Below are 27,577 nucleotides of genomic sequence, written 5' to 3' on the forward strand. Positions count from 1 at the left end.
TTGAAACCCAAGCAAAGTCCTTCATGCTAGCATCCTTCTTATGACACGAAGCTGAAGAGAGAGCAGGTGGGCGGGGCGGGGGGGGGGGTGGCTGGGGGGCAGGGCAATAATCAGCCTGGAAGAGGAGTAAAGACTCAGGACTTGCCATGGTCCTTTTCTTTCTCCTTCAGGTTTGGAATAATAATAAAAAAAAAGACTTCATGTATAATACTAAATGATGAAGAAAGTCATTTGTTTAAAGTGATATATAGAAAAGGCAAAAATGAAGTTAAGATATGATGTTGGTAGGTAGTTCAAGAGAGTATCATTTAGGTTCTAACAAAAACTGTGGGTGACTGAAAAAGTGTGGTGAAAATTGTAAGCTCTGTAATGTAAAGAGCATTATTACACTTTTCTTCCCCCTGTTGTCATCCCCTGCAGTCAGATGGAGAGTGATGCGCATTTCCTTCTTTACTTCTACAACTAACAGTCAGGAGCTGGATACAGATTTGTCATGTTCTGTGTATACACATTTGTACAATGAGCCTTTTAGCATTTCATCAGGCGTAGCCAATTTTATTACATATCTAGACATAATCTTTCTATAAATGCCAAAATAAAATTTCAAAGATTCTTTGGAAGTTAAATAATCAGCACTACTCTTCTTGTGTCCACCACCCCCGCTGCCACCACAAGAGATCAAATACTTATTATAAATGCTTATCTAAGCATGGTCTTTTTTTTTTTTTTAAAGATTTTATTTATTTATTCATGAGAGACACAGAGAGGAAGAAGCAGGCTCCATACAGGGAGCCTGACGTGGGACTTGATCCCGGGTCTCCAGGATCATGCCCTGGGCTGAAGACAGTGCTAAACCACTGAGCCACCAGGGCTGCCCTAAGCATGGTCATTCTTAAAGGCTGCTTGATATGATGTACTCAAAAATTCAAATGAAGACTGGAAAAATCCTCTAGCCAGGGCTTTAAAAAATTTATTTGAAAGTAGTGTTTCTCAGGCAGTCCGGGTGGCTCAGCCGTTTAGCGCCACCTTCAGTCCAGGGCATGACCCTGGAGACCCAGGATCCAGTCCCACGTTGGGCTCCCTGCATGGAGCCTGCTTCTCCCTCTGCCTGTGTCTCTGCCTCTCTCGTGAGCACTCTCTGTCTCTCATGAATAAATAAATAAAATATAAAAAAAAAAAGAAAATAGTGTTTCTATATTCTATGGTATCAATTTTTTTTTTAAATTTTTTATTTATTTATGATAGTCACAGAGAGAGAGAGAGAGGCAGAGACACAGGCGGAGGGAGAAGCAGGCTCCATGCACCGGGAGCCTGATGTGGGATTCGATCCCGGGTCTCCAGGATCGCGCCCTGGGCCAAAGGCAGGCGCCAAACCGCTGCGCCACCCAGGGATCCCTATGGTATCAATTTCTAAGTGAATCTTATATATTAGTGAACAATGAATTAATATCAAAAGGCATTTCTACATTCTTTAACAAGATTAACATTTATTTATACTTAGTTCCTCAGCAGACATTATCCTGTATGAATTGCCTTCCTTATTTATGAGGTTGGTATTATTGTTCGCATTTTACAAATTTGTATATTTAGGTACAGGGAGGTTAAGCTATTTGCTCAAGGTCACAAGGCAAGTGGCAGCATTACAGGATGAGGGTTTGAACTCAATTCTGAATTCAGAGACTGTACACTTAATCACTCTACTTTCTCTGGCTCTGTGAATTGAATGTTATCATATTCCTAGAACAATGGCATAAACTCTACTCTTTTTAAACCTCAAAGTCCCAAAGAAATAGTGACAAAAATTCCAGTAAAATGACAATTATGTGGGATATTTCAGCATGCAGATACTGTTAATGTGAATTTTACATAAGAATAATTGAAAAGATATGTTAGGATTATAGGCACAGAGTATAATGAGGTTATTTTTATTAATTTTTTTTAAAGATTTTATTTATTTATTCATGAGAGACAGTGATAGAGACAGAGACACAGGCAGAGGGAGAAGCAGGCTCCATGCAGGGATCCTGATGTGGGACTCCATCCCAGGTCTCCAGGCATGACCCTAGGCTGAAGGCAGCGCTAAACTGCTGAGCCACCCGGGCTGCCCTATAATGAGGTTAATGTCAAAATTCCTAATTGCTTTTAAAGTTATATTTTAGATCAAATATAAATGAAGGTAAAAAATTACACCTGAAGCTTTGCCTTTACTTTATACTACTCTTATGTAGAAAATTATTCACCCACTAAGCTGTATTATCCCCTTTTCCAAAACACTGTGCCACAGCATTTCTCTTATCAGAGTCATCAGTAAAACTTACTCTCTTCTAGACCTTTAAGTCTCTGAAGGAATTAATTTTTCTGTTATTGTAAAGATACTTAAAATAATTAGTGAGCAAAATGGACTAAAGAGAACTTTATTTTGAAATTGCTAGTTAGGAATGGGTCTCTGGCATAAATCAGCCCAGGTACAGAGCACATAACCATAGGTTCAGGTGTGCATTTTCCCTGCATTTGTTACAAACACTCCTTAAACCTATGCAGAGAGGTATAGCTGGAGGGGAAGTCCGAGTCAGTCTCACCCTACTTCCTGATTATAACATTAGGAAAGCAGAGAGGCTAAATGCCTTACACAGTGGATTAATGGCTACTCTGCTATACTCACTGTCTCTGAGTGGCCACTAGGCAATACCAGGCAATAGCTTTGTCCATATCATTTGCCTTTTTGCCCCATTCCTTGAGGAATTTCGTTCTAGAGGCCTAATCTGGACCCCCACTACCAAATCCATCCAGGCACCACCACCCAAACATTCCTTCTCACCCTTCTGTCCCAACTTAAATCTTACTCACCTTCATACACCCAGAGTTTAGCAAATTAAATGTTTCCTTAATGGATAAGATTTTTTAAAATAGAATGCAGCCTATCTAACATCATCAAAAAGTATATGTGAAAGTGTAACAATTCTACTTCTAGGAATTGATATTGTGCTGAAGTTACCATGGCAGGCCCTAACTGCCCTCCCTGGACAGGTCTGCTTACAAGGTTGGCCCTTGGCTGGTACATGGAAACACGGATTTCAGGAGAGTTCCTAATGGGATAAGAGTGGCTTACCATGCCGAAACTGTTTGCACAAACAATGTGGCTTATACTGAACACCTGATCTCCTTCTGGGAGCCTGGGATTTCAGTACATGTGAGAGAGAGTTTTTGTGACCAGCCCTTAATAAAAATCCTGGGCTCCTACTCTCTAATGGGCTGCCCTGCTAAACAACATTATGCATGTTGCTGACGGAAATAAGCATGTTCTTTGTTATTTATTGGGAGAAGATTCTTGGAAACTTGAGCCCGGTATCCTCCAGCTTTGCCTTATACATTTTCCTTTTGCTGATTTTGAATTGTATCCATCACTGTAATAAACTGTCTGTAAGTACAACTATTTGCTGAGTCTTTAAGTCCTCATCCAGCCTGGGGATGGTCCTGAGGAACCCCTGATGGATAGCATCTCAGTCATTTTTCAAGAGGTGAAATACAAAACCTGAAAAGTCTTGGGTAACAGTTTAGGCTGTTGCCAATTCTCTCTGATAATGGGTATTTTAAAGAAACAGCCCAACAGCTGACCTTTTATTCAGGTTTTGCCTTATATAAATGCATATTTTTAAAAGAGTAACTTACAGCAGGATGAAAAACGTTGATGGCTTGAACAGAAGCTTTCCCTTTTTGCTTATACCCGAATACCAAGTCAATCCACTGACAGATGTTCTGGGATACGTAGTCAGACTCTAGAGCCTGTCGATGAATGAGGATAAAAAGACGAGGATCGTTACGTGCCCAAGGAGGGAGGTTGACGTGATTAACCCGTTCACCATTCTGACGCACACCAAAATCAAAACCTAAAAGAGAAGATTAATATTAATGCTTACCTCCCCAAAGCATGCCTCATTTGGCCCCCTGAGCAGGTGTTAAGAGTTCCCAGAAACAGCTAAACAGCTATTAAAAGCAGGAAAAGCAGAGGCAAAGAGAATAGTGATATAATTGTTCATCTACTTACTTACCGAATGATAGAACTACATGGGTTAATGCTATCCTAATTAAATTTGACATCTTTCAACTTTATCCTTCTATAAAGTGTTATACCATATTGAAAAAAAAAAAACAGCAGAAAATCACTGTCTGCTAATTTCAATATTCCACTTATCAAAATTTCAAATGTAAGTGCTTACATATCTATTCTATTCAATTATAAACTTGATTAAAATAAAACTAAGGCTTTGTATAAGCATTTCTGAATTATTGGTGTTAAAATCATAATCAAATTAAGACTATATTTAGTAAATATTAGCATTCTGTAGTTTAAAAAAATCCAAATAATACAAAATATACACATTCCTAAATGAACTGTTAACTTTATGGTAAGTATAGAGATCTGTCCTGACACCATTTCCACTAAGCATTCCTATGGACAACAAAATTATCGCACCACATTGAATTAGAGAGTTCTTCTGTGATCTAAATGAGCTGTTCTCTAATTGTTTCATTAGTCTGCTAGTGTAAACAAAAATCTCAGAAGTGTTTGTTTAAAAAAAAAAAAACCGTCCTAAAAGAAATGTTACAGAGATGTTTTTGTGCTACTTTTTACAGACACCATAATAGAATAGAAACTAAAAAGGATCTCTTAAAAGCTGATTACACTCTACATAAAATTGAGTCACTGTCTACTTCCTTCTAGATCTTGTGAAAACAGAAGGATATTCGTTAATTTTGGAAGTATTTTGAAATGATATGATGTGAAATATAAAACAAGGGCTTATATAAATTAACATGGAGTAGGGTGTGGGTCATCTCAAAAAGCTCAGCTCCTCCCACAGACAGCTGCAGAGGGATTTAGGACAGACTGGCCAAGAATCTACAGAACTCTATGTGAGCAGCTTTGGGAGAAGTGGCAGGGATTTACTGATTTAACAATAGTGAATGAGACATCTAAGGACTGAGCTAGGGAGGGGCTGAGCAGCAGGGAGTCTGTATAAACTCACATCATTCTCAACTGTTATGTGCTCTAGGGACACATCACAGGTTGGCACACACAAAGCAGATGACTGGAGGTACAACGAAAGGCTTACGGGAATGCTGATAGGAAATGACATGATGTACATGATAGCAAACCATATTTCCCAAAAATATAACAACACTTGCTTTATTGCATGCTTTTCCATAATCTTGCTGCTCCCCCATCAAGTGGTAAAATCTATATTCTTTCCTTTTGAATGTGGGCATGCACTTGTGACTGCCTCACAAACAGAATGCAGTAGGAGTCTCCCTCTGGACCTCCAGGGCTTGGTTAGAAGAGGCTGTGCAGCTTCTCCTCCTCTCTTGGGACACTTGCCTTTGGAATCCTGAGTTGCCAAGGAGAATGTCCAAGGCCACCATGCTGTGAGGAAGCCCAAACTAGTCCAGGTGGAAAGACCACATGGAAAATCACAGACACCATATATACAAAAAGAGAGATGCCTGCCAGCACCCAGCTGCTCTGATCCCCTGGCTGGTCTAGCTCCAGCTAATCTGAATGCAGACCCTAAGCCAAAACCACTAAAAGCACCAGGCTGAGCTGCCCCTGAATTTCTGACCTGCAAAACCTATAATGATAACTTTATTGTTGTTTTGAGGCACTAAGTGTTGGAGGTATTTGTTATGTACCATGAGATAATGGAAACATACATATAAGGAACCACAGACACAGAAAACAAGCATAGATTTAAATGAGCCCAAGCCCGAAAGCTACAAGGCAGGTACCAAATTGTGGATGCTGACAATTCACTGAGGCATTTCTCATTTGGGCAACAATATGAAATGTGTTCCAGGTTCTTAGGAGTATGGATTTATTAATGATTTTCTAAACAGCTCCAGAGAGGCCAGTTAGTATAGAATAAAATTCTAAAGTAATTTTCCCAACACTAACTTCTTTAAAGATACAGTTATCAATTTCATATATTCCTAAAGGTCACATAAAAATATGAAATTATGTAGAACAATGAAATTATGTAGAACAAACACCTCTTAAAGGATTATCTGGTCTATTTAAAAGTAGGTAAGGTTGGTCAAGATTGTTGGTGTTTGGCATCACAGAAAACTCGATTTTTATCCTCTACCATCTCTTTTTGGTATTAGAAGATTCTGGCTAGGATATGTTATTTCTATGTTGGTCACTCATAAAAATCATTAAGATTTTGGTTAAGTTATGTTGCACTTTCAGTAAATTCGTAACTTTTAAAATAATGAACATATGATAACCTTTGCAATTAGAAAAAATAAGCAATTTCTGTAACAAAACTAAAATACATGTTTACAAATACCTTTAACAGTTAAAAGTTACCAATTGTGCACACATATTTAGTCCTATGAAATAGTTAAAATCTTCATACTCACTTGGAAATAAAATGATATACTTGATAAATAAAAGGTATTTCTCTTATTGGGGAACTCAGATTATTGGACTTAGGAAAGCTCTTATTTTTAGAAAATTATAAAAATAAGTAGAGAAATATAAATTAGAAATGATTTACTGCTATACCTTCACGGTTGACTAAGAACTCTGGAAGATAAAAAAACTCTGGGATAAGTTCTTTGACATCAGTCATAGATTCAAAGGATGAGAGGCGCCAAGTTGTATTTGTGGAATGAAAAGTTCTGTCTGGAATGTCAAAACTTTGATCTACAAGGAAATACAAACAATGCAATTAAGACATAAAGACCTTATTCAATTTGAAGCTTATTATAATTAATTTACTTCTGCTACTTTGAAAAGATTAAAATGATGTTCATTTAGTTTTTCAATTTAAAAGACCTTATTCATGTTCTTGAAAATAAATATTTCTACACACAATTTGAGACCATATTATAGTATTTTTAATGTGTATTTTGTTTTCCTAGTACATATAACTGGATGAATTTATATCATTTATTTAATTGATTACTATCTGTCTACCCAAGCAGAATTAAAGCCCCATAACAGCAGGGAGCTGGTGTATCACCCACAATAAGCACATATGAGGGACTTGATGATGACTTATTTAATTTTTTTTTTTAATTTTTATTTATGATAGTCACAGAGAGAGAGAGAGAGAGAGAGAGGCAGAGACACAGGCAGAGGGAGAAGCAGGCTCCATGCACCAGGAGCCCGACATGGGATTCGATCCCCGGTCTCCAGGATCGCGCCCTGGGCCAAAGGCAGGCGCCAAACCGCTGTGCCACCCAGGGATCCCATGATGACTTATTTATTGAATGAGTGTATAATAAAGAAGGAAAATTAAAGTTCAAATACGTAAAACAGGTTTTTCACCATCATAAAGCAAAATTACTATTACTTCACCTTTAATCATTAAGATAACTTTTTTCTTTTTGGTGGGGAGGGGAGTATTGCTTTTTAGATGTTGTAATTGAGCTAAAGAATGAAGTACAATTTCCTATAAGTGAAAATAAAACTAAACACAGTCACTCCTCTGCTAAGTTCTTCTGCTGTAGATGAGTAATTAAGAACTGAGTTTTGACCTGTCTCTTTCCTGTCAACAGTTACCAGCCGCTAGCCATAGGGTAAGCCAAGAACATTAAATGTCATCCAAAGGCCAGCCCCTGAGAACATCAGCTATGTAGACGCTTCTTAGGAACCATGCTGTATGATCTAAAACTCCTTTGAAGTTGTTGAAGTTTCAAACTTATCTTTTCATTTAGAGACTGTCACAGACTGATCTCAGCATCAAGCAAGGCATAGTTTTGAAAAGGTGTGCTAAATTTCTTCCCCAGGTCTGGGCTTCCCCGCCCAGTAACATTTTCTATTACTTTCATTACTTTCTCTTCTATTTTGTTGAGTCAGTTAGCTCAGGAGAAAAAGTAACCAATCTAAATGGAACCCAGAAAAACTAAAGGCAATTATAGATAAGGCTATGGTGGAGTCATAGTCTCTAGAATAGAGACTATGAAGCTGTGGCATAAAAGCAGCACAGTAAGGATTCTATTCAGATTTTCAAATTCTTCATTATTTCTTAGCTTAAAAAAAGTAATACTACAAATTCCTATGATCTAGAATGTGCATATACTAAATGAGTGATTCTTAAGCTAGCATTTCTGCCCCTAAGGTAACATTTAGCTATGTCCAGAGGTATTCTTAGGTTCTCACAACTGAACTGGTGAATGCCACTGGCGTGAAGTGGGCAGAGGCCAGGGATGTTGTAAAATAGCCTATACAACACAGGACAGTCCTCACAACACAGAATTATGCACCTCAAAATGACTGCCGGGCCAAGGTGAGAAGCCTTGGACTAAGCCAGAAGTCTAGAAATAAATCCAAAAGTCATTTATAAATAAATAATTTATATATATATATATTTATATATATATTATATTATAATAAATAATTTATAAATAAATCCATAAGTCATTTCCAGCTAATCAGATGAAATTGATGGAGATTGCAGCAGCCTCTGTTTTTTAAAATCATTCTTAAATACACAATGAAGAAAACTTAGAATAGCAATATATATTAAAAATTAAGAAGTTTTACTTGATTGGGAGTTTTATATTAATAGATTCTTGGGCTACATGAGAAAAAGCAGAAGGTAGTAAGAGTTCTGTTACACATTGCAGTGGTCCCAAACCATATCTGAAACATTCCTTTTTATTCTGAGTGCCACTTTTTAATAAGGGCATTGGCAAACCATAACATGTCCAGAAGGATGATCAAAATTGTGACAGGTTTGGAAATTAGAACAAACAAGGATAGCTTACACATTAGTTTTTAAAACTCTTTAGTAAGTACGGAACAGTCTTATTTATCTTTTGTATTCCTTGCAGAAGCTGAATAGAGGAGGCTCTCAACCTGATGTCCAATTAACTACGGATAATTAGCCTGGGGATAAAGAAGACTGAAAGGGAAAAAGGAGACAGGGCAATAATTTTCAAATATTTGAACAGCTGTCATGTGGAACATTTGTTCTGTGTACTTACACAGGGACAAATATAAGAAATATATAGAATATAAGAAGAATATAAGAAATATATACAAATATATATATATAAAATATATACAAATATAAGAAAGCCCCTTCTATATAGACCACATAGACCACATAGAGACAATACAAAATTCATTCTGGCAAGAGGTGGCATGTGAGTAAAAATATATAAAGAAGTTCAAGAAGGGTTGAGTAAATGAATGGATAATGATCCCACGAAGGATTCTGGGTGCCATGAGGAACAACTACAGAGCTCATACCACAGTCCTCATTAGAAACTGTTAGGACAGTATGTCCCTATTTGCACACAAGTCAGTAAATTCACCTCTAAGTAATCTTCCCGCCTGCAGTAGGTACTTAAACACTGAGATAGAAGATGATGATGATGATGATGATGATGATTCTTTTTTTGAGAGAGAGAAAGAGGGAGAGAGAGAGAGATGCTTTTTTGAAGAGAATTTTTTTTGAAAGAATAAATAGAATTCTTTTTCCGGTGGTTTGATTAGTCTCAATATGTCCTCAGAAAGAATGTCAAAAAAATTTTTTTTCCTAATGACCCAATAGGATATTTTAGGTAGTTACAAAATAATTCTTACCTTGATAGGCTAAAAACATTTTTGTGAAAGGAGGCATTCTGACCAGGAAGTGAAGCACAGTGCCACTGTTAGAATAGTGGGAGCCGTAGTGGTAGGGCTGCACGGGAGGCATGGGGTCATCTTCCCTAGCTCCTTTGCGGTACTCTTCCTCCAAGTACTGAAGGAAACAAGGAATAAGACAGTATTCATGAGAGAGTGCTCCAGACAAAGGTGGAAAAGCCTCACTAGTTTTCTTTCCATTTTCTCTACTGTCTGCCCCTTTTCAAAATTTTTATTTTATTTTACTTTTTATTTTGAGAGAGTAGGAGCGGGAGACTGGGTGGGGTAGGGGCAGAGAGAAGGAGAGAATCCCAAGCAGGCTCCACACTCAGCATAGAGTCTGACACAGGGCTCTATTTCATAACCCTGAGATCATGACCCGAGCTGAAATCAAGAGTCAGACACTCAACCAACTGAACCACCCAGGTGTTCCTCTACTGCCCCTTTGACACCATTCTCCATGGCTTGCCCTCCCACTTGTGTTTGGACCTCAGCCACCTCGAGCGTCTCCTCCTTGGTGTCCTGCTGAGGTTTGGCCACCTGAGAAGCATGGCACAGTCTGCACCTTTAGCAGTCTGGCTCCCAACATGACTTATAATGTTTAAGTTAATCAATTGCTCAATAAATGAGAGCTACTACTGTCACTAGAGACGTCTGCATTTTAAAAATGAGTCTCAAGATACAATGCTATGTTCTTTAGAGAAACTCTCTAGCAGTGGAAAAGCAACAGCAATGGAAAAACTGTACCATATTACTGAAATTCTTAGGTATTAACATTACACATTATGGCTGTTTTGCAATGTAGTTATACTGAGATAAAAATGAATACAGTGATTTTTTTCATGACTCCTATCTTCCTATCATGAAGTAGGAAGCTCAACTGAATATTTAACATCTGTCACTCATCTCCCATAGCTTCTGTCTGGCTCTGATAACAAAGTCGGGTGATAGTGAATTTCTAGAATCACTTCTTGATTCCATAGCACTACCCCATTTTCAACTGCAGAAGAATCAAGGAGTGACAGTTATAAGATGGCTGGAGAGATCTTTCTGGAACTATGACACAAAACAATGTGAATGCGAGAAAACTGCTTCTCTTACCTTCATACTGCTGTGAAGAATGCAGCATGTGGCTAATGAGTTTTTTTTTTTTTAAATTTCCAACACAATTCCATTAATGTTAATTTCACAGAAATAGGTAATTTATACTTTTATCTGATATATTTCTGCTAATAAACTAATGCATAATTTGCTGAATATGAATAAAAGGAATTTATGGTGCATTATAAATAGACTGATATTGTTATATAAATAACACCAGGGGATACAAATAGCAGGTCTCTGAAAATCTCAGTGAGTTTTTTTTTAAAGGAATATAGTTATTTACATGTGGATTACAGTGGATTATTAGCTTCCAATTTATGCTACAATAAGTGTATTTCTTTGGGCAAAGTTTTCAGAGAATTGAGACAGACAATAATATTTAAAATCATATAATGATTTCCAGTTGTCTGTCACTCAAAGCACAAGAAAGTAAAAAACAGAAAAATCAATATTATAAAATTAGGCAAAACACAAGTCTATAGAATATAACTTGAGTTTTCATTGATCAAAATATGAGGAAAAACCAAACCTACCTTGTATGTGTCCACATAACGATCTTCCTTTTCTTTATACTGCACAGCTATAGGCTTAGAGAGATTTCTACAGACAAAGAGAGGATGGAAAAATATGAAGTATTTTGATACTGTCAAGACTAAGCTGCCTACACACCACCTGCATCGTGTAAGTAAATTGGTGATCAGCAAGCACTCAGCCCTTAGTTTAGTGCTTACACATCCTGCTTTGGAACTAACAGCCATCATTCAGTATTATGATTTAATCAATTGACCTAAGGTAGAGTTTTCCTAAACAGATCCAAACCAATCTTAGGAATTCCTGACTTATGAGTAACAGATAAGAAGGGCTGTCACCGCCTCTCCTCTCCCAGCTTCCTCTACTTCCTCCAGAATCACCACGGATCCAGAATCACCCCAGGCAGATTCCGGCCAAGCCCTGAAGTTCCTGCCCCATCTTCCAGACCTACACTGGCTAGGCAGTGAAAACTGAAGGGCAGTTTGGATGGGAAATATGCTCATGAGGGGATGTTATATAATTATTAGACTAGTTACTGAAAATTAAAGAAATAACACTTAAAAAAATTTTTTTTTAATTTAAGTAGGCTCCACACCCAGTGTGGGGCTTGAACTCATGCCTATGAGAGTAAGAGTCACATGCTCTATTGACTGAGCCAGTCAGGTGCCCCAAAATGACATGTTTAAAATGACCAAGTGGAGATTTGGAGTGAGAGTAATGAAATAAATGTTTTGTTGTCTAATTCATAGATCAGGAGTGACATCATTGTTCATAAAGTAGAGAATGTTTGCACATATGTGGATGTGTCTGTGCTGGTGTTCACGCTGCACCAGGGAGGCTAGAGAACTCTAGAATGAATCCTCACTTTTACAAGCTAAGAATCAAGTAGTGTTCCCATGTGACACTTGAAAGAGCAAGAGGAAAAGATCAAACAAGGCAGAGCAGCCTGCCTGGCTGAGGAACCACCTGGTCTGTCATCAGGGTGTGGCTATCTGGAGTTTCAACATCTGGCTCAGTAACTAGATCAACATCTAAGATTTGCACATATTTCAGTAGGTCAAACCAGATCTGCTGAGCCAGATATTAATATACCAATTTTGGAGCACCCTGAGTGGCTCAGAAGTTGAGCATCTGCCTTATTAGGCTCAGGTCGTGATCCCAGGGTCCTAGGATTGAGTTCTGCATGGGGCTCCCCGCAGGGAGTCTGCTTCTCCCTCTGCCTGTGTCTCTGCCTCTCTCTCTGTGTCTCTCATGAATAAATAAATAAAATCTTAAAAAAATACTTATCTCCTAGGGATATTGAAATTAGTGATAGAAAACACTAATTTTGTTTTTGAGAGCTTTCTAATCCTGAAAAAATTGTCAAAAAGTATAACGTTTTATAGAATAGATACAAATTCACCTCTCAAAATCATGTTTAAGATGGGCATGCAGTTTTTCCTAAACAGTGTTAAGTAGGTTTTTTTTTGAACACAAGTAATACTTATTGTTGTGGCTGAAAAATCAGAAACTACTGATGAGCAGACCGAGTAACTCCCAAATCAGCTATTCCTACTACTAATACCTACTACTATTCGTAGGTAAAATATTTTGGTATATACCTTTCCAGAGGTTTTCCTGGTTATCTGTATATGTATACTCATGTTTAAAATAAAAACATATTCCCCACTTAGACTATATATTTCTAAAATACCATTTTTAATGGCTGCAATGTAAAAGTTCACTCAAACCTCATCATGTTGGGCATTGAGGTTATTTCTAAATTTTAGCTACTTAAAGAAAATGATAGCAGTTTAAGGACTATCTGTATGGCCAGATCTTTGCATGCAATGCCAGAGTTCTTGCCCTCATGAAACTTTAGTGGGAACCTTTCTGGTAAAGTACATATTCTTAAATATTACTAAAATAGAGTCCCAGAAGTTAATTTGCTAAAGCAGAGTATGCACATTTGGAGAGTTCTTTTGCTATATATTGTCAAACTACCTTCCAGAAAGATTGGATCTATTTATACCAGTAGTGTAAAAATGTCTAAATGTCTATCAGCAGTGTATAATAATGTCTGGAAGATAAATAACATGCCACTTGCTGTTTTTTTAAATTGACAAATACATTAAACTGTATCTGATTTCTCAAAAATCATCTTAAACTAGGCCTACTTTTCTGAGGTTAACACATTCTAAAAAATACACATTCTATACCAAGTAGAATATTTGCAGTCAATTTTTCTTTAAATTACATAAGGAAAATTAAAAAACTAAATAACCAAAAGCAAAACAAAACAAAACAAACAAAACTAAATAACCAGAATATTTCCTCAATTTGGTTACTCTAAAATGCAACTCATTCAAGAAAGGCAGGATAAGTGCACAATTCTTTTGCTTTAATTGCCAAATTTCAAAAGTAAGGAATGGTGTCCTAGTTATATTCAATGGCAACCAGTAAATTTTGGGGGAAGGCCTTTAAAGTATCATCATTATTTTTTTTTTTAATTTAAATGTGTTTTAATCAATTGTAGTCATTATTCTTCCTGATGCTCAGATTGTCCTGTCTTTGACAGTGAGAGCCACTTCAAGTTGGCTCCTGAGTCCTTTATTTATTTATTTTGATTATGGTAAAAAACACACGATACAAAATTTACAATCCTAACAGTCCTAAAATATACATACAGTTCAATAGTCTTTACCATATTTACATTCTTGTCTAACAGATGTCTAGAACGTTTTCAACTGGCAAACCCCCCACTGCACAACTCCCCATTTCTCCCTCCCCTGTCCCCCAGCAATCACCATTCCATGCTCTGCCTGAGTCTGACGATCCTAGATAACTCATGAATGTCATTATATTTGTCTTTTTTTGTGGCTGGCTTATTTCACTTAGCACAATATCCCCAAGTTTCATCCATGTAATAGCATAACACAGGACTTCCCTCCTTTTTAAGGCTGAATAACATTCTATTGTATGTATGTACTACATTTTCCCCATCCATCCATCCATCCATCCACAGACAAATACTTGGGCTGCCTCCCCAACTCAGTTGTTGTGAATCATGTTGCAATGAACATAAGTATGTAAATATGGTCCTTAAATCCTTCTGACAAGACTATTAATTTCCTTGCTTTCTGACACAACAAATATCCCAGGTTCATCTTATATGTTTTCTTCTGAAAAATTTAGAATGAGAGAATAGGAAATCACCATTTTGTGACCCCTAGGGAAATAAATAACTGACTTAAGAGATAATCATCAGTGACAGAAACAAGTTTTGTGGAAACCCGATACCATGGATCAATCTGAGCATCATTAGCATGGAATAGCATATGTCTCCTGATATGGACAATATGAAGTTCACAATACCATCTACAAAGCGTTCTTCCCCCAAAAAGTTGAACCTCAATCTAAAAAAGCCTTTATAACTAGTTTCCAGTCTCTAGGAAATAAAGAAGCTAAAGGAAGAAGCTAAATACTAACATGGGAATGGGGGATATCCTACAAAATAAATGACTTTTTTTTTTTTTTAACAAGTCGATGTTAGGAAAAAAGAAAGAGGAAAATGCATACCAAAAAACAAATGCTTATTCTAGAAGTATGACTGTAGAGACATAGCAACCAAAGGTGATAGTGGGCCTGATATAAGCCAATGAACCATAAAAAGACATCTTTCATATAATTGGGGAACAGTGTTAGATGACATCATGAATTTATTGTTAATTTTCTTAGATATGATAATGGCACTGTAATATGACAAGTAAAACAATGTTCTATACTTTCTCAGGAGATGTGTACACAGGAATAATGTAACAAAATATTTGTGATTTGTCTTAAAAATAAAAAAAAAGATGATGCAAGTTTGGCAAAAACCATATTTGTCAAATTCAGATGATGGACAGATGAGGTTCATTGTATATTCCTTCTGTACTGGTGCACGGTTGAAAATTCTCATGATAGGTCTCTAATAAAACAAAGACAGCATATGGACAAAGCTAAAAGGTGATAATATTTTAGTTACCTGTAGACTGATGGATCACTGAGGTCAAGGGTCTCACTAACGTAGTCAGCAAGTATGAACGGGAACACTGGATACTGCATGAGATCATTGAAGGATCGGCCGGCATGTTTGTTTAAGTGAGTCAAATATTCAAAGTTAGTAATTTGTCCAGTATACCATAAATTTGTCAAAGCATTGATGTTGCCATATTCCAGGAGATTGGGGAGGTTATTTGTTAGTATACTATGGTACACGTCATCACGAACCTGCAAAGGAAGGATAAAAAAACTACCAGGCTACTGACACTTTTCTCCAAAGTATCCATATTTTAGGCATGTTACTAATCTCAAGGCCACTAAGAAAATACTTGTTGCCCAATTAACATCAACTGATGGAGAACTGAGATTCAACTCTGGGTCTTCCTCGAAAGCCTGGGCCTGGGCTTTTAACCATTATGTTTTGCTGTTGGAGAAATCAGTTAATAAGAACATGAGAAAAAGTCTGTATATAAAAGTCACTTATATATAGATCCTGAAAAAAAAATGGTAGATTTTATCTACATAGATATTGTAGAAAGAGCATAGTTTTCTTAATTAGACAGACATGGCCTGATTGTGCTAGTTACATTTGTAATATGGGAATAATAATATTTATTTAATGAGAGTTAAATAAAATATCCTATGTAAAATATGATATTTGATTTTCACTACTGATTGAAAACCAATAAACTTTGGTGTTTTGCTTTTCCTTTATTTCTTTTCTTTGAGATTCACAGAACTTGTCACAAAAAAAGGTAATCTGATTTTTTCTAAAGCTATTCAATGTTGATTGGTAATAAATTGGAAAAAAACAGTCAAGCCAGGCCTTTACTAAAAAATAAATTTGGAATATCTACCTTACATGTGTATGTACTTCAGGCTTAGGAATGAGAGTCACATATGTGGATAACCAGAGATAGGACTAAAAGTAAATGAGAAGAATGGGGAAAGGGAGTTATGGCTATGAAACAGGCAAGGTCACAGTCAGTTTAAGGACCTCCACCTAGAACATGTTTCACAACAATGTAAATATACTAAACACATTAAAATGGCTAAAATGAGGGCACCTTGGTGGCTCAGTTGTTTAAACATCTGCCTTTGGCTCCCTCCAGTCATGTTCCTGGGTCCTGGGATGGAGCCCTGCATGGGGCTCCCTGCTCAGAGGGAAGTCTCCTTCTCTCCCGCCTACCTTCATGCTCACTCTCTTTCTCAACTAAGTAAACAAAATCTTTTAAAAAATGGTCATTTTATTTTACATATTTTCTTATCACAATTAAAAAAGAATAGGTTCAAGGAAAAACAAACAAAAAGCCCTAAACCTGTAGCTTAAATCTGAAGGCTGCCACCTTCTAAAGCTAAGGATGATAGATAGAAGGGAGTTTATGATAGACTGCATACCAAACTCTGCAAGAAAAAGGAAGCATTCATTCATTTGACAAATATTGATCAAGCACCTATATTCAAGCTGTTGAAGCTATAGTACCTAGTAAAACAAAATGTCTACATTGTATTGCAGAGACAATATTGGATGTTATTAAGTCCTATATAGAAAAACAGAGCAAAGGAAAGGAGACTTGGGGATAGGGGTGACAGAGGTGTTGCTATTTTATTAGAAGTAGTCAGGAAGGTCTCTCTGAAAAGGAGACATTTGATCAAGGAATTTGAAAAGGTGGTGAGTGAGTCATGTGAATTTCAAAAAGGAAAAACACTCCAGGCAGCATTCCAAGGAGCAGTAAATGCAAAGGTCCTGAGGCATCAGTGTACCTAATCAAGGAAAAGAAAATCACCATGGATGGAGTGAAGAGAGCAGGGGATAGAATGACAGAAAAGAAGGTGAGTGAGATAACAAGATACCAGATCACTCAGTGCTTCATTCAGCTATTATGAGGACAAGTGACACAGGAAGTGATCAGACAGTTTTGAGCAGAGGAATGGCATGATCCAACATACCTTAGCTATTGTGTTGAGAACAGTCTTGAAAGAAGGGAGAGTATGGGGGGGGGGGCAGTTAGGAGGCTTTTGTAATGATTTAGGCCAAGAGATGATACTGGCTTAGACCAGGATGGTAGAAGTTAATGTAAGCAGTCAGATTGTGGATGTATTTTGAGGGAAGAGTCAGCAGGCCTGAGAGAATAGGTGTGGGGCATGAAAGAATAAAAGGAGTGTAGGATAATCCCCAAATTTTTAGCTTGGGCAATCAGAAAGATCAGAGTTGCCAAGTTTTGAAATGGGGGAAAGTGGCAAACAGATTCTGAGGGAGAAGATTAGAAGTTTGGTTTTGTGCATACTTAAATATGAGATGCCAATTCAACTTCCAAGTGGAGATGCCAAGCAGGGAGTTGAGTATCTGAGTGTGGCATTCCTGGGAGAGGTTTGAGTAGTGATATAAACTTGCAAGTTGTTACAATACAGGTAGTATTTAAATTTACAAGAGTGGATGAGAAGACAAGAGGTCTGTGGAATGAGCCCAGAGGAACTCCAAGAAGCATCTGCAAGTAAAACTGAGAAGGAACTCCCTTAAGGCAGGAGGAGAGCTAACAAAAAGCGATGGGCCAGAAATCTAATGGAGAGGGTTATTTTTTTTCCTAAAAGATATTTATTTATTTATTTATTTATTTATTTATTTATTTATTTATTTAATAGAGTGTGGCTGAGGGAGAGGGGGAGAGAATGGGGGAGAAGGAAGGAAAGAGAGAAGAGGAGGGAGAGGAGGAGGGAGAGGCACAAGCAGACTCCCCACTGAGCGTGGAACCTGACATGGGGCTCTATCTCATGACCCTGAGATCATGAACTGAGCCAAAACCAAGAGCTGGACGCTCAACTATTCAACCAACTGCACCACCCAGGTGTCCTGGGAAGGTTATTTTTTTTAAAAAAAAAAAAAAGAGAAAGCAATAACTGGTGTCAGATGTTGCTGATAGGTCAAGTAAAATGAGGACCAAGAAATGTGACCATAGAGTTTAGACATGGAGGTCCCAATAACCCTGGCCAGAGGAGCTATAGGTGAAGAATTGAGAAGAAAACCTGACTAGACCATTTCAAAAGAGAACTGGAGATAGTGAGCACAGATAACTTTTTCCAAAAGGTTTTCTATAAAGGACAGCAGACAAACTGTAGCTGGTTATGCATTCACTTGCTTTTTATAGATATGGTCACTTTTAAGAATCTGAATTAATACAGTTTTGAAGGACAAAAACCATTCTCAGCCAAGGGTTCGCTTTAGGACTAAGAAATAAGGCAGTTTTTATTTGATGTCAGAAACAGTGAACCAAAGTTTAAATAAGTTAAACTTTCATAAAATCAGTATGAGTATAGTTACACTGGTCCCATGATAATTTCAAAAATATGTATCTATTAATAAGGCCAAGCTTACCTTGGTGTTATCAAATGCTAACAGAAGTGTTCTGCCATTTGTTAGAAAGATTTCTACAGCATTGTCTCTCAATTGCCACCAACGTTTGTGAACTTCTTTAATTTCTTCATATGTCCAGGAGAAAGATGCTGGTTCCAATTCTCCCTGAAGGCTCTAAGACAAAAGAAATAAATGAAGTGTTTGCTTTATAGGAAATAAAAATAATCATTTTAATTTTAGATTTTTAAGATATCAAAATGAAATAAAAGGTCTTCCTTTTGTGACAATCTGACAGATAAGAGTCCCTGACCTGTCCCACCCTCCACTACAAAACACTTCAAAATGCTGGATAAAATTTAAGGAATTAAAAAAAATACAGACTTTATTTTTATTTTTTAGTAGACTTTATTTTTGAGAGCAGTTTTAGGTTTGCAGATAACTGAGCAGATAGTGTAGAGAGTTTCCATGTATTCCCTGTGTGCACTCACAATTTCCCTATGTTTAACATCTCCCAATTGTGTGATAGGTGTGGTGCCTTTATAAGAATTGTTGAGCCAATACTGAATATATTATTCTTAACCAAAGGCCATAGTTTACATTAGGGTTCACTCTTCGTGTTACGTAGTTCTGTGGGTTTTGACTAAGGTTTCTTGAAATGTGTCCACCATTAAAGCCATCTCCTCATCCTCTCTCCAACCACCGATCTTTTTACTGTCTCCATAGTTTCTTCTTCCAAGAATAGCATATGGTTAGAACCATACAATACGTAGCCTTTCTAGACATATTTTAAAGCTGAGCTTGCAAGAAATTAAGGGAAAATGAAATCCCCAGGAGCCAAGAATAACAAGAAATGTGAAAAGCAGTGAGGTGGAGGTGACACTTTGGCAGCCTGGTTGTGTGTCTGTCCATATGCTTGCAGGTGCACACCTGGTTTCAGAAACTGTGATTTAGGTTAACAATCACTTGAAGAATGAAGATGAGGCATGGGTTTTCTGGATCAGAGTATGGAAGTGAAATTACTTCAGAAATCTAAAACCCATTAAGGGACATTTTCCCAATCACAGACAAACACACATGCCCATCAACAGAGGAATGAGCAGGAGCTTGTCTTTTTTGGCCTGGGGTCTGGGTGAAGAATAAAAAACAAGCCTCTCCCTGAGAACATGGATTTTGGTTAAAATCAACCTATCTGCATGGCCTGGGAGAGCCCCAGCATTGACACATACTGCCTATGCCTCTGAATCTTCTAGGAAAGGCAAAATAGCCTCCTACAAATTCAGTCCCACAGATTGTAAGCTTACAGATCATCATGCCCCAGATGGCTATGTTCCTCTCCTGTGTGGTCAGCAAAAGGAAGGAAGAGATAAAGCGACCACCAGAAGGCTGGATCTCCCTGAGAGCATAACATTAATCCTGGCCTCCTTCAGCAAATCCGCATATTCTAGAATGAAGGGTTAGGGACCAAGGTCCTTTACTTCTTACCATCACTGGGCGCTTGCCAAGGTACAAAGTCAAGAAAACTTTTAAAAACATATCTAACTCTTTTGTAAGCTGCAATTAAATACATCAATTACATTACTCAATGCTTTTAATAGAAAAACCATGATAAAAGCTTCTACCTAGGTTTAAAATTAGATCTTATCAAATTAACCTGCATCCTACTTTGGTTTGTTGTCAGTTTTCCCTTTTGGAAACAGCATTTATTTACCCTTTTGTGTTGGGACAGGAGCTCAGAGCAAAATTTAGAACTCAATTGCAATGACTATCTCATCCCAGGCTCTTCATCCTTCTAAAATCTTTTTTGAAATTTTTAAACTTTGACTTGCCCCATTCTATGTGTGTTATAGTATTGTACTAGGCTCCAAATGACTTTTAGAAGTAGGAGTAGGAAATACATTACAAATAAAATTAAACATTTTAATGAAAATGTAGTAGTCTCATACATAAAACCGAATTCCTTCTTACTGAACTTCAACTTTCATTCATTCATTCAGCTCAGCAGATGTTAATGGAGCATCTATGAGCAAGGTGCTCTGCTAAGTGCTCTGCACGAAATACATCTGTATAAGAAGGAAAGTGTATACACACTTAAAATGCAAGACAGCAAATGGCACATAAAAAGTAGGGACAAATGCTAAAGAGCAGAGGAAAGGAGTCTTCACTCTATTAAAAGAAGAGGGACAATAAATGGTGCTGGGAAAATTGGACATCCATGTGCAGAAGAATGAAACTAGACCACTCTCTTTCACCATACACAAAAATAAACTCAAAATGGATGAAAAATCTAAATGTGAGACAAGATTCCATCAAAATCCTAGAGGAGAACAGAGGCAATACCCTTTTTGAACTCGGCCACAGTAACTTCTTGCAAGATACATCCACAAAGGCAAAAGAAACAAAAGCAAAAATGAAAATGAACTATTGGGACTTCATCAAGATAAGAAGCTTTTGCACAGCAAAGGATACAGTCAACAAAACTAAAAGACAACCTACAGAATGGGAGAAGATATTTGCAAATGACGTATCAGATAAAGGGCTAGTTTCCAAGATTTATAAAGAACTTATTAAACTCAACACCAAAGAAACAAACAATCCAATCATGAAATGGGCAAAAGACATGAACAGAAATCTCATAGAGGAAGACATAGACATGGCCAACATGCACATGAGAAAATGCTCTGCATCACTTGCCATCAGGGAAATACAAATCAAAACCACAATGAGGTAGCACCTCACACCAGTGAGAATGGGGAAAATTAACAAGGCAGGAAACCACAAATGTTGGAGAGGATGCGGAGAAAAGGGAACCCTCTTACACTGTTGGTGGGAATGTGAACTGGTGCAGCCACTCTGGAAAACTGTGTGGAGGTTCCTCAAAGAGTTAAAAATAGACCTGCCCCACGACCCAGCCATTGCACTGTTGGGGATTTACCCCAAAGATACAGATGTAATGAAATGCCAGGACACCTGCACCCCGATGTTTATAGCAGCAATGTCCACAATAGCCTAACTGTGGAAGAAGCCTCGGTGTCCATCGAAAGATGAATGGATAAAGAAGATGTGGTTTATGTATATAGTGGAATATTGCTCAGCCATTAGAAATGAGAAATACCCACCATTTGCTTCAATGTGGATGGAACTGGAGGGTATTATGCTGAGTGAAATAAGTCAATCAGAGAAGGACAAACATTATATGATCTCATTCATATAGGGAATATAAATAATAGTGAAAGGGAATAGAAGGGAAGGGAGAAGAAATGGGTAGGAAATATCAGAAAGGGAGACAGAACATAAAGACTCCTAACTCTGGGAAACGAACTAGGGGTGGTGGAAGGGGAAGAGGGCGGGGGGTGGGGGTCAATGGGTGATGGGCACTGAGAGGGGCACTTGACGGGATGAGCACTGGGTGTTATTCTGTATGTTGGCAAATTGAACACCAATAAAAAATAAATTTATTATTTAAAAAAAAAAAAAAAAAAAGAGGGACAGCCTGGGTGGCCCAGTGGTTTAGCACCGCCTTCAGCCCAGGGCGTGATCCTGGGGACCAGGGATTGAGTCCTACGTGGGGTTCCCTGCATGGGGTTCCCTGCATGGGGTCTGCTTCTCCCTCTGCATGGGGTCTGCTTCTCCCTCTGCCTCCCTTCCCCGCCCCCATGTCCCTCATGAATAAATAAATAAAATCTTTAAAATAAAAAAAAATTTTAAAGACAGTATTTTAAGGAGAGTTTTAAAGGGAGGAAATGGCATCCTTTTGGATTCAGAAAAACGTTGGCTCCTATACCAATGATTAAATAATTCCTTGGTTGCTAAAAAGTGACATCTTGAAAAATAATGTAGCCATACTTTTACTAGCTGGGATCAATGCTGTGGCAGTTGCTAGGTAAATCACATGAAAGAATGCCTACTCAAATTTTGGGGCTATATTAAATATTTTCATGACTTTTTTCATATTACAACAAAATTTTATGTTTTAGCTCATTAATATTTTGAACTCTATGTATTCACTATTAAAGCACATATAAATTTATTTATTATATCGTTCGCAATTCCTGGTTTTAGAACTTTTCTGAAACAAAGGCCTTATTTTTATTACAGGGATCTCAAAACAATATTTTAATGGCATACAAGCTAATTCTGATATGCAAAAAGTCTTATTATACAAAGAGTAATTTTTGTTATTTTCTGATTAATATTAGTACTTCCAATAGAATAAAAATCACGGTACTAAGGTATGTGAATATCATGATTACTTAAGTTATTCAATTATACAACATCTTCCTTTCTTTGTGAAAGTAAGCGTACTTGATAGTGAACTGGGAGTGGTAAGGAGTATTCATTTGTTGCTACAAGAATAGTGATAAAAAGAATAAATTAAATAAAATAACGGGAGCACTTTTTTCATTTTTATTATTTTTATATTTTTAAAGTTTTAATTTTAATTCCAGTTAGCACACAGTGTTATATAGTTTCAGGTGTACAATACAGTGATTCAACACTTCCCCCGGTGCTTATCACAAGACAAGTGCCCTCCTTAATCCCCATTACCTGTTTCCCCTACCGTCCCACCCACTTCCCCTCTGGTGATCATCAGTTTGTTCTCTGTAGCTAAGAGTCTGTTTCTTGCTTTGTCTCTCTCTCTCTGTCTCTCTTACTTTTTTCCCCTTTGCTTGTTCACTTTAACAAGAGCACTTTGGAATTTGACTCATAATACTAATTGCCATGAGATCAGACTATAAGCCAGAGGAGATGGTATGGCTTCTTTTTAAAAAGTATCTTTAAAAGAAAAAGCTTGGAATTAAGACCAGTCCTTGTGTAGAGTGACAATATATAAACTCTCATATTGCTACCTGCTCTCTGGTTATACTAGAGTTAGACATTTTGGAAATCTGTCTAGATTTATGTAAATGCAAACTTAAGCCTCTACTCACCGAGCTTTCGACTGTATCAGAAGCATTATCTTCCACAAAATACATTCCACATTTACCTATAGAAAGTAATTAGTTGGGAGTTTAAAAATAAATCTGCATATTACCATACGTGATTACAGATTTGACCTGTGGAGTCGGTTGGCCTAAATTTAAATCCCAGCACCCAGCAACAGTCCCTGTCACTCAATATATATTTTTTAACAATATCCATGGGATCTTGGGAAAGTTGCTTCTTTGTGTCTTAATTTCCTTATTAAAAAAAAGGGTGGAAGACAGGACTTAATTTCACAGAGTTACTGTGGGAATTAAGTTAGAATATATGTAAAATGCTTATTACTAGTGCCTGGCATTCAGTGCTAAAAAAAAAAAACTTGGCTATTATTACTTCCAGTACTCTTCTTATATTACTAGCATATTAATTTGTTTTATTTTCTAACATGTTCATTGAAGTTAACTTGTAAACAAATTTTCTAGCAAAAGAGGAATCCTTAATTATATGTATTTAAACACTCAATAGGGCAGAATAGACCTTAAAAGATAGCCCCCAATTTTTCCTGCCTTTATATGTTGACTGTGTTAACACATGTCCCTGCGCCATGGTAACCAAATGGTAGGAATTTCTCTGGGGCTCTGCATTGTATCCTGGTCACCCTGGAGCACTGAGCACTGATGGCTTAGAGAAGGGCATCATCTCCATCCTCCTGACCATGGGGCACAGTCCTGGCAGCTTGAAGCTCTGCATCTTGAGTCTTGGAGGCTGTAGTCCTTGCTTACAGCAGGGACTTTCAAGTTTGAAGGTACATCAGAAATCCTGGAGGGCTAAAGAATGCAGATTGCTGGGCCCCACCCACAGAGTTTCAGACTCAAGAAGTCTGGGCTGGGGCCTGAGAATGTGCATTTCTAAGAAGCTCCCATGTGATGCTGATGCTCCTGATTTGGGGACCATGCTTTAAGAATTACTGGCCTAATAGCATATAAGCTGATTCTTTAAGGAAACAGAGACCAAGGGGTGCAACCAACTGCTTTATACCTTGAGGACAAAATTTCTCACTAAACGTAATTACATATGTTATCCATGGATGGACAACCTTGGCCTTTCTCTCAGAAGCACAATAGAGAATATAAATTATGAACTATCTCAAGGTGGACATATTTCTTAATATTCTAATAGTTCTTCACTTTAAAAACAAAAATTGCTGTACAGTAAAAAGAATGATTAAATATAAAAATATATACTTATGAGGAAAGTGAACTTTATAAAAATTAAGATGCTATTCATGTGCTTTTTAGAAAATAAGATTGTCATTTCTTCACATTTGTGAGTCATAAGCACTATATACAATGTTAAGGCAAATCACCTATGTGATGTTAAGGAAAGTTGATCTGATTTAATGGTATTATGTCAAATACTGCTTTAAATTATCTAAGAATACAATAAGGCAGGCTATGTGTAAAACTCTTCAAAATGTGACTTACCTAATAACAATTCACCAGCTGTCTCTCGAGATGGTGCAACACTGATACATCTTCGATTCACTCTGTCAAAACATTGAAAATCACTATGATTAAATGTTTTCACCAATTTTAGAGAGTATGGTATAAGACATTATTTATCTAGTAAAAGAGTTTAGCACAGCAGAGTAGTTTCAAAAACATGTCTTGTCTAAACCCACATGATAATATTATCTCATTTTTTAATGTTCTAGTAGAGGAGAAAATGAAATTTTTAGAGAAGGCTCATAATTCCTATGCCATGTCTAGAGAATATAGAGATTCATTGTTTTTAAAAGAAATTTCAGTATTTTATATTTTCTAGTAATCAAGCAAACGCTGGGTCATACCTCTGGTATTTTCAAACACATAAAAGAATCCTTGTATTCTAGGAAAAACAGAATTTAGACTCAGAAAAGATCTTTTGAGAAAAGATCTTCTACTCTTTTATCAAGTCACTCACCTTTGAGTCTCAGTTTTTCATCTGTTAAATGGGCATGATAATAACTGCTGCAATAATGATAATACTATCAATAGCTAACATGTACTGACTCATTTGATACTCAACAATACGCTGATACTTTGGGTACTGTTATCTTCCTCACTGACACGGAGAGGCTAAGTAACTTGCCCAAGATCAGATAGCTGGTAAGATGAGGAGCTAAAATTTGAACGTTTAATCACTGCACTAGATTGCTTGTCTCGGACGCCACTAGCAGTGCTGTCTGTATCACAGACACATTAGGACAGGTCAACCACAAAGATTTATGTATGCAGATAAGGGCCAGAATACGATGACTGAAGTCCACTGAATCCTATCAAAAATGTCTTTTCCTTTTGGGTTTTGGCCATTCAACCTGTCCTCTCTTGAGCCACGTGTAGGACCTTTCCTAAACCACAGCATTATCTGGAATGAATATAAACACTACAAAACTCCTTAACTACTTCAACAAAAGTGAGGACATTTTAAAGATTCACACTTACCTTATAGACTCACTTGCAGCTTTGTCTTTTACAGTTGAAGAGAAAGAAGAATGAGTTTTATCTTCAAATAGGAAAGAGAGTGGTGGTTTGACCACATCTGTTGAAGAAAAAAATACATATTGTCTTTACGTAATGACCACAGTTACATACCACATTTGTATATTGCATTAAGAAGCCATTATTACCTTCTGATTTTTGTCTATCCCGAAGGAGATATTTATTTGGAATAGTTAAGTAGCATCTCTGTAGACGTCTCCTCTCTCGATTTGGCCCTTCTGTGGGATCCAGTTGCCATGAAGTCGGATAGTAGAGAGGGTCATACCAGGCTGCTCTGCAAGTGACAATAAAAGAATGTTCTAAGTGGCAATCTACAGTACTTATAGCTTTAAATAAAATCATTATAGAACTTGAATAAAGAAATCAAAATTGATCTATTAAATTAAAAAACCCCAACTGCTTATCTAATTAGACTAGGGAATACATACATAGAGTACAATAGAATAAGATAAAAAAAATAAGTATTCTACCCCTAAAACCCCAGTCTTCTGGTTCCCTGCCTGGAGGCATGCTTTGCTACCACTTTCTTGTACCTATTAAATTTTTAAAAGGATATATCATGACTACTCTGAATGCTTTAGCAACATGTATGCTTTAGCAATACATTGATTGGACTTAATATGGCCTGATAAAATACATTTTCCAAAGTAAGTTTCTATATTTCCCATCTTGCCTACTAACGTAATGAATAAACTTAGTTCATTTTTGTAGCACAAGTTACACTTCTTAAAAAAATAAGCTCATATTTTAAATGAAAGCACAGTAGAACTACTTTGAATATATTTTTAGAAATAGGTAAGAGAAAAAAAATCACCCTCAATCCTACTCCCCTAAACATACCTAATCAGGGCAGCCCAGGGGGGCTTAGTGGTTTAGTGCCACCTTCAGCCCAGAGCCTGATCCTGGAGACCCAGGATCGAGTCCCACGTCAGGCTCCCTGCATGGAGCCTGCTTCTCCCTCTGCCTGTGACTCTGCCTCTCTCTCTCTCTCTCTCTCTCTCTCTCTCTCTGTCTCTCATGAATAAATAAATAAGATCTTTAAAAAACAAACAAAAAACATATCTAATCACTGGTAGAGATTATTTTCTTTCATTTTTTAAAACTGTAGTTATAATTATTATGTATATACATTTCTAAATCCCTTCTTCTTTTACTAGACATATTTTAATCTTTATTGTCATCATTGAAAATAGCTAACTAATGCACTGAGTGCATTATCATGTATTTAACTCTATTACCATTATTATATATTTTCTTCCAGTTCATTCACTAGCAATAAATAATGCAGAGATGATAACTTTTACAGTTATTGCCTTTCTATATTTTGAATATTTTCCTTAGAAGAGAATTGCTGAAATAGGATAACCGGGGGTAGAAATAAAATATTTAAAGGATTCCTGACATATGCTGTCAAGTGTATAAAGCCATTGAGTCTCTACTATGGACTAGATTACATTTCTTTCTTTTTTTAAA

At 37.0% G+C, this 27,577-nt stretch overlaps 1 protein-coding gene across 1 annotated transcript in view; it reads right to left on the reverse strand.

The window, feature by feature from the left end:
- The window catches only part of LYST (lysosomal trafficking regulator), a 174,124-nt gene that overhangs the window by 28,781 nt on the left and 117,766 nt on the right, over window positions 1–27,577 (reverse strand). The window contains 10 exon segments of the mRNA XM_041747828.1: window positions 3,670–3,887; window positions 6,563–6,703; window positions 9,596–9,752; window positions 11,272–11,338; window positions 15,276–15,520; window positions 18,666–18,818; window positions 23,573–23,628; window positions 25,049–25,110; window positions 26,048–26,144; window positions 26,233–26,378. Coding sequence (XP_041603762.1) covers window positions 3,670–3,887; window positions 6,563–6,703; window positions 9,596–9,752; window positions 11,272–11,338; window positions 15,276–15,520; window positions 18,666–18,818; window positions 23,573–23,628; window positions 25,049–25,110; window positions 26,048–26,144; window positions 26,233–26,378 — 1,342 coding nt within the window.

Source organism: Vulpes lagopus, chromosome 3 (assembly GCF_018345385.1).
Source record: "Vulpes lagopus strain Blue_001 chromosome 3, ASM1834538v1, whole genome shotgun sequence".
In the NCBI taxonomy this organism is placed as follows: Eukaryota; Metazoa; Chordata; class Mammalia; order Carnivora; family Canidae; genus Vulpes; species Vulpes lagopus.